This window comes from Salvia splendens, chromosome 22 (assembly GCF_004379255.2).
Source record: "Salvia splendens isolate huo1 chromosome 22, SspV2, whole genome shotgun sequence".
Taxonomy (NCBI): Eukaryota; Viridiplantae; Streptophyta; class Magnoliopsida; order Lamiales; family Lamiaceae; genus Salvia; species Salvia splendens.
In genome coordinates, this window is record NC_056053.1 from 3,890,820 (window position 1) to 3,899,225 (window position 8,406).

General features: G+C 35.4%; 1 protein-coding gene across 4 annotated transcripts; it reads left to right on the forward strand.

Moving 5' to 3' along the window:
• The first annotated feature begins 2,484 nt into the window (after positions 1–2,484).
• Positions 2,485–6,928, forward strand: LOC121786204 (homeobox-leucine zipper protein MERISTEM L1-like). Of its 4 annotated transcripts, none has more exons than XM_042184785.1 (13): positions 2,485–2,701; positions 2,859–3,018; positions 3,371–3,642; positions 3,729–3,846; positions 3,933–4,121; positions 4,454–4,891; positions 4,981–5,082; positions 5,152–5,352; positions 5,431–5,605; positions 5,708–5,979; positions 6,071–6,166; positions 6,245–6,616; positions 6,698–6,928. In XM_042184785.1, exons 3-12 carry the CDS (start codon positions 3,419–3,421, stop codon positions 6,599–6,601), a joined length of 2,172 nt encoding a protein of 723 aa, XP_042040719.1. In that variant the 5' UTR covers positions 2,485–2,701; positions 2,859–3,018; positions 3,371–3,418; the 3' UTR covers positions 6,602–6,616; positions 6,698–6,928. The 4 variants fall into 4 exon arrangements, with proteins under 4 accessions (XP_042040719.1, XP_042040720.1, XP_042040721.1 ...); XM_042184786.1 differs by having other exon boundaries at positions 2,918–3,018; XM_042184787.1 differs by having other exon boundaries at positions 2,485–3,018; positions 3,413–3,642.
• The last annotated feature ends 1,478 nt before the right edge of the window (positions 6,929–8,406 follow it).

An 8,406-nucleotide genomic window follows, 5' to 3' on the forward strand; every position in this document is an offset into this window, starting at 1 on the left:
TAAGCATTTTAGGTATGTAATGAATGCATGGTCCATGACTACATCACCTGAAACAATATTTAGTTTGTTGTTGAGATTGAAAAATTACATCAACCAACATTTTTTCAAATTTGTTAAAGATACCTTCCTCAAGACTGAAAATCTAGTACCAAAAAATCAAACAATATTTCAAATATTCACTCAAAAGTCAAAATAGATGTAAAAGAAGGTGGGAGAATAAGATATATTCCAGTCTTATATTACTCCTTCGTATTCTCACATATGTATAAACTGATAAACATACTACTAAAAGTATTTGCATAAAATATTAAATAATTAATGAGGATAGATAATCATATTCTAATTTCTACGCAAAGAATGACCGACCATCTTAAACATCAGATTTCGTTTCTAAAAATGTCTTACTCGTATCATTAATCTTGCCTAGTAAAATCTCGACCTTTAATTAATTTGAGTTTAATATAGTATGAAATTTAGTTAGAAGTTTTATCATTTAATTTATACCAGGACCTTAAATATGAAAACTATTGTGAGGTACAAAACTGCAATTAAGATAAAGACTTGGAGAATTATGTGTTCCGATTGTTATTTTAGATTTATACTATTATTTATTATAAAGAATTTATTAACTTTACAATATAATTAATTTTTAAGTACTTGATTTAATTTTTTCTAGTTGGATATTCTATCTTATTGGTGCAATTACTGGTATGTAAGTATGTTCACCTAAATATTAAAACCTATTTGGGTATCTACGACTATGATTTGTAGACGCCAAGTCTTACTAAAACGTCTAGCCCTATACTATATATGGTTCATGGGTTGTGATCAATTGAGATTTTTTAGCCTAATTGAGAATTGAGATGCATTATTAGCCACTCATTTTTATTAAATGAGTGGTCCAGAATTTACCACATGAAAAATATTTTTACATTAATTAATTGTGAAAGGGCAGAATGGTAATTTCATCATACATTTTATTTAATAAATATTTTTTTATTTTTTTAAAAAAAATTAAATTTTTTTTTCAATTTTTTATTTTTTATTATTTTTATTTTTTTTGTCAACTACATATACAATTCATGTCAACTACACACATATAATGTCAACTACATATACAATTCATGTCAACTGCACATATATAATGTCAACTACATATATGATTCATATCACCTATACACATATAATGTCAACTATAAGCTGTTGACATTTGATGTGCAGGGCTATTGACATTTGATGTGCAGGGCTATTGACATTTGATGTGCAGGCTACACATCGTAGTTGACATCGCGTGAAAATTAAAAAAATTAAAAAAAAATTTAAATTTTTTTTAAAAAAAATAAAAAAATAAATTTTTTTTAGTTGTTGACATTTTAATACGAGTTGTTGACATTTGATATTCTGGCTATTGAAATGAAATGACGATAATACCCTTAGTTGATATAATCTACTTGTAGTTGACATTTCAAAATGAGTGGCTGAAAATGCATCTCAATTCTCAATTAAGCTAAAAAATCTCAACCTAACAAGACCCTATGGTTCATTGCATCATTCATACGTAAATGCTATCAATTTCTAAAATTAAATTAATTATATTCTTACTTTTCAATGTAGTACTTTAAGAATAAAAAAAATTCCATGGTTTTCAACATACTAAGCTGATATTAGTATGCCAATTTAATACAATAATTCGAAGCTCTATGTGCTTAGATCATCACATTCTCTGTGAAGCATTTCTGCCTAAATTAATAAACTGATATATTACCTTAAAAAACCATTAATAATTCGTCATGTATTTATGTACAGATGAGAATCATTCAAATGGCCGGTTTCTTTATTGTGTGTGAATTACAATTTTTGGTTTAATGTATTCCCACGTGGTGATAACCAAAATTTAATTTCCCCATGTTGTGGACATTTACAAAACCTGTTGCCATTAAGTAATACCTGGTCATTGAACACACAGAGATGCATCATTTACATACAATTTCAGTACAAATTATTAGTATAATTCTTGTGATGTTGCTGTAAAAACAGAGAAAATCAGTGAATGATAACTGGAAAAAACCTGGTTTAATTAACAAAGCATACATGTATTGTATGAAACCCTAGTGGAAAAAATTCAAGAAAAAAGAGTATAAATTTAATGAAATCTCTTTGTTCACTTTTTTTTATATAGTAATTATCAATTGTATCTATCAGCAGGTCCAGTGACTATAATTTTAATATGTAGGAAAGTTGTTCCATACCCAAAGACATGAATCGATCCTTGGCCATTTGGTTAAGAATGGACGAGTTACATACCACTCGACCACACCCTCGAGTTTCTTGTTCACATTTTTGTAAGAAAAAAAAACTTATCCAGCAGGAGAAGAAAGAATTAAAGAGAGTGGGATAATAAGTCGGTTCACTTCTCTCTCATCAGCAATAAAAATGTAATTGTCTCTCAATATCTCTATCTATCTCTCTACCCGCCATTAATGCCTATACGCTCTGCAATAACTTTGGGCTGCCATTTCTTCTCCACTTGGTCCCCTTCCCTCTTCACCTCTCTCTCTCTCTCTCCCAACTATTCTTCTTAAATTCTATTCACAAGAAAGGCGCCACCATCAATCAAAAACCTTTAAACCATCTCCTTTTCTCTCCACCCTTTAACCCTAGCTACCACTTCTTGCTATCAAAATCAACATCTTTTAAAACAGTAAGTCAATCTCCTTAATTTTCCCATTTTTCTAATTTTTTGTTCTTCAAAAAGTTATGTTAGAAACCCCAAAAAACGAGTAGTGACGAAAGTCAATGTTATCTCAATAGCCAAACATAATTAACCAACCGTCACTTTGTTATCTTGAAACTGACAGATAAAATCCTACTAATTCAACGCAAAACCCCATTTGACCTTATCTCACTATATATCTAGAGAGGGGAGAGATAGGAACAAAGCTCCATAGGGTTTTCCTTGCTAAAGCTTTGAAGAGCATGGTTGAAGATTAACCAACACACCTTTCATTTGTTGTCAAGGTTGGTAAATTAACTCTCTTCATCTTCTCTCATTGTTAAAAAAAAAACTTCAACTTCACATTCCGAAGTAATGGGGGAGTATTTATTTATGCATCCATAATTCGAATTAATTCCCCTGTCAAATCATCACTTCACCGATCATTTACTCCCATAAACTCTCAAGAGGTCAACCATTTATTTTCCTAGTTGTATATGATTATAATTACAATCGTGCAAATTTAGCCTCGGTGAAAAAAAATATACTGAGATCCTGACATTATTAACATTTCTTCAGATTTCATTTCCATCAATCTTTCAATTAAAATTTCTATCTTTTTTGTGATACAATTTCTAATTTCAATTATTTCCACAGTTAGCAAGAATTTCAGTAAGCTTAGTTGATAACTTGATATAGCAAAAGATGTTTCAACCAAATATGTTTGAGAGCCACCACCATTTACTGGAAATGGGGATTGGAACCCCAGAAAATGAGCTGGACCTCATCCGAGATGACGGCTACGAGAGCAAGTCCGGCACCGACAACATGGAGGCGGCCTCTGGCGACGACGAAGACCCCAACGACCGCCCCAACAAGAAGAAGCGCTATCACCGCCACACCCAGCTTCAGATCCAGGAAATGGAATCGTATGTATCTCTTACAAAAATTAGGTTTTTTTTTTAAATTTTTTATTTATGTATCTAATTCTTGTGTGTATGTGATGTGTTGCTAGGTTTTTCAAGGAGTTCCCTCATCCAGATGATAAGCAGCGGAAGGAGCTCGGCCGTCGACTAGGGTTAGAGCCATTGCAAGTTAAGTTTTGGTTTCAAAATAAGCGAACTCAAATGAAGGTAATGATCTTTATCATTTCTCTATTTCTCTCTATCTCTGTGTATGTTTGTGTGTGGCTGAAATGGTGTGGAATTATTAAACACAGTCACAGCACGAGAGGCACGAGAACACGCATCTGAGAAACGAGAACGAGAAGCTGAGAGCGGAAAATATTAGGTACAAGGAGGCTCTACACAACGCAGCATGCCCGAGCTGTGGGGGGCCCGCATCCGTTGGAGAGATGTCGTTCGACGAGCAGCACTTGAGGATCGAGAATGTGCGCTTGAGAGAGGAGGTGAGTTGATGGAAATTAGTACATTTCTCGTTGGAGTTCACATTGAATTGTAATTTTTAAATGTGTTTGGTCAAGAAATTAATGTTGAAATAAAGCTTTTGTACAATGTCAGCGGTTTAACTCCATGGTGAGAATTGGATGTGTTCGCTCAAGGAATTAATGTTGAATAAAAGTTTGTGGTAGAGAGTGAGGGGCCACTCATTAATGTTAGAGCTTGTAACGTGTAAATGGATACTTAATTACTTGAATTAAATGTCAATCATCAACAGGAGTTGTTTGATTTGGCATTAATTTGATGATAATAATGTGTTTATGAATGAATCTCTTCACAGATTGATAGGATTTCTGGGCTAGCTGCTAAGTATGTAGGAAAGCCAATGCAATCATACCCTCAGATTTCATCAGGAGCATCTCGTTCGGTTGATCTTGGCGTGAGCAGTTTTGGTGCAACGAGGGACTTTTCTGGGGAGATATTCGGAGCTTCTGATCTCCTGAGGTCGGTGTCTGGACCGTCCGAGGCTGACAAGCCGATGATCATCGAGCTAGCTGTTGCAGCCATGGAGGAACTCCTCAGAATGGCCCAAACCGGGGAGCCTCTGTGGCTTCCGAACAGCGATGGCATGGGACATGTGTTGAATGAAGACGAGTACGTGAGGATGTTCCCAAGAGGCATTGGGCCAAAGCCATTGGGATTGAAGTCTGAAGCCTCGAGAGAGTCGGCTGTGGTGATCATGAACCACATCAACTTGGTTGAGATCCTCATGGATACAGTAAGTGATATAATTTATTTGAAATCTAAACCAGATAGATAATTGCATAATGTTTTTTTTATGATCTAAGTCTGATATTATGTTTGTAGAACCAATGGTCGAGTGTGTTTTCGAATATCGTTTCTAGAGCAGTGACTCTGGAGATATTGTCCACTGGGGTTGCAGGGAACTACAATGGAGCTTTGCAAGTGGTATGATAATATACTGAATAAAATGACATGAAAATGTTTCAAGAAATCTTATCTTTGTTATGATTTCAGATGACTGCGGAGTTCCAAGTGCCTTCTCCGTTGGTCCCGACTCGAGAGACTTACTTTGTGAGATATTGCAAACAACACAGCGATGGAATTTGGGCAGTGGTGGACGTCTCTTTGGATAACTTAAGACCTGCAACCATATCAAAATGCAGGCGAAGGCCGTCTGGTTGTTTGATCCAAGAATTGCCCAATGGTTACTCAAAGGTATGTACGAGCGATTCCTTCCCATTTTACCCGATTTCGATTTGATCCTAAGAAGCTTGCTTTCCTACTCTTTTCAAGGTGACATGGGTTGAACATGTAGAAGTTGATGATAGAGCAGTGCATAATATCTACAAACTGTTAGTGAATTCCGGCCTTGCCTTTGGAGCCCGAAGGTGGGTGGCAATACTAGACCGCCAATGTGAGCGACTGGCTAGTGTGATGGCAAGTAACATTTCATCTGGAGATGTAGGAGGTGTGTATGTATATGTAATGAGTCCTATATAAAAATTTCCATTTTGTTATTCTACATAGAAATATAAATTATAGAAACTAATTGTATTACCATGGGGTGCAGTAATATCTTCTCCAAAGGGCAGAAAGAGCATGTTGAAGCTTGCTGAGAGGATGGTGATGAGCTTCTGCACTGGCGTGGGCGCCTCGACTGCACACACGTGGACCACGCTCTCGGGGAGTGGGGCGGATGATGTGAGAGTGATGACTAGGAAGAGCATGGACGACCCGGGGAGACCTCCAGGGATTGTCCTCAGCGCTGCAACCTCGTTCTGGCTCCCTGTGCCCCCAAAACGAGTCTTCGAGTTCCTGCGCAATGAGAATTCAAGAAATGAGGTATAATATCACTTCTTCAACTTCTCATCAAAGATGAACTGTTGAACTATCCTATCACCTAAAATGCATTGTCTTCTCCTTGCTTGAAAAGTGGGATATTCTCTCAAATGGAGGCCTTGTTCAAGAAATGGCTCACATTGCTAACGGCCGCGATCCAGGAAACTCCGTCTCCCTCCTCCGTGTCAACGTAAGAGTTATCAACGCTGCTTGTTTTTCTAGTTTTTCTCGTTGCTCAAAGCGTTAACCATCTAAAATACGAACGCAGAGTGCCAACTCGAGCCAGAGCAATATGCTGATACTGCAGGAGAGCTGCAGCGACGCCACGGGCTCCTACGTGATCTACGCTCCCGTGGACATCATAGCGATGAACCTCGTGTTGAGCGGTGGAGATCCCGACTACGTCGCCCTCCTTCCCTCGGGGTTTGCCATACTACCTGACGGTGGCGATCACCAAACCGGTGGAATCACCGAAGTCGGCTTGTTGCTGACCGTCGCCTTCCAGATATTGGTCGATTCCGTCCCCACCGCGAAGCTCTCTCTGGGCTCCGTCGCCACTGTCAACAGCCTCATCAAATGCACGGTGGAAAGGATCAAATCCGCTCTCCTAAATGACGCTGCGTGACCAAAAACGTTGCTGGTAAAGTTTTTATCTTATCAGGCATTTCATCGAACACTTAATCTGCATCTTGGTAATTCCTAACATACATGCATTTTGCAGAGAGAAGGGAAGAAGTCAAGAACGCACCTCAAATTGAATCCTTGCTGATTAATGAAGACGGCGAAATTTGCAGGATTTTTCATTGATCTGCAAGGGGGATTGGTTCGGGTATTGACTCCAAGAATCAACCAGATTTCGGTGTAGTGTTTGTTTAACTCTATCATCTTTAAATTTTGTTAGCACCAACCAAGTTTAGCCGTTAATTTTATTTAATGAACTCATTATGTGGCACGAACTGACCATGGATTTTGACAACGTTTTGGTTAATCTTATTTAGCTTTGCTGATCACGATTTATACTACTACTATTAATACTTATATTTTTGTCCAACTAAAAGACTTCCATTGACATTTGATCCAAGTTTTCAATGCGAAATTTATAATGTTGTACTGAGAAAAAAAAATTTATACACGATAATTTTTTTTTTTGGAATATCCACAAAAAGTAATTTAATTCGGAAAATGAAAAGTTTATCTCATACTTTGCCCACTTTTTCTTGTTATATGTTATTTTACCTATTTCTCATTTAAACTATCATCCATTTTATTCCCTAGGTTATATGTTTTCAACTATAAAATTCTACTATAATTTTATTAACATTTTCAGTTTTTTAGAGAATACAAAACATTATATCACACCCACAAGCATATAACTCAAGTACTCAACTATGATCTTTAGTAGAAATCTATGTATTTCAGTCACCCAAAAAGATAATACTACTTGTGATTCAAAAGAATTTTCGAATTTCGTTTGTTAGTTTCTCAAAATTTATGTTTGAGTTAAACTATTTATGCGTGGATCCGTTGGAATGTAGTCTATATTTTAGGTAAAAAATTCAAATTTAAATTCTTAGATTCTCATGTGAATATTTTTGTGATCATTCAATTCAAAAAAAGAAAATAAAAATACACGTCATTTCTATTTCAGTTAATATTGATGTAAATTCGATCCCTGTTTTGGATTTATTAAATAAGGAAACGTACATTTATTGCAAGCTGATGTAAAAAAAAATGTTTTCTTAAAAGGAATATTAATATTTGTACGGATGGTTATATATTGGTGACCACAATTGAATAAATGAAGAACAAAATTTAGGTGCGCAGAAGCTCACCCTTTGCACGCGAATGTAGTCGCGTTAGTTACGAAAATAATTATGATATCTATGATATTAATCAAACGGATTGGTTATTAAATAAAATATTAACCTATGTTAGAAAAAATCAGGTAACTTATGTGCAAATTTTTGGTGATGTCAATAAATAATGACGAGTGGATATTTAAGTAACGACGTGGACAACTAAACGATATCGTTTTGGGTCTAAAAAATAAAATTTTAAAAAAAACAACATAACATATAATTGCGACTATCTGAAACTTCAAAATTTGTTATTAAATTTTTAAAGGTGCAGACAAACCGAAATTTTATCAAACTTCGATATATTATACGTAATTAATCCTAAGTAATTCTCGTTTCTTTCGCAACCAATAGTCTTAATCGTATATTATATAGATTTTAATATACACTTAATAAAGTATAACAAGAAAAATAAATACTTCGTCCACGAAAAATAGTCTGATTTGGATGTCCACAAAAAATAATCTCATTTATAAAAATGAAAGTTTTTCTCTTATACTTTACTCACTTTTCTTCTCTTTCTCATACTTTACTTGTCTTTTTTCGATATCTCTCTTACTTTACTTGTCTTTTT

Bases quoted from the DNA above. Each gene is read 5' to 3' on its own strand.
- LOC121786204 (XM_042184787.1), top strand. From the start codon at position 3,419: ATGTTTCAACCAAATATGTTTGAGAGCCACCACCATTTACTGGAAATG. The intron at 4,122-4,453 runs GTGAGTTGATGG...ATCTCTTCACAG, and splicing joins ATGTGCGCTTGAGAGAGGAG to ATTGATAGGATTTCTGGGCT. The intron at 5,353-5,430 runs GTATGTACGAGC...ACTCTTTTCAAG, and splicing joins TGCCCAATGGTTACTCAAAG to GTGACATGGGTTGAACATGT.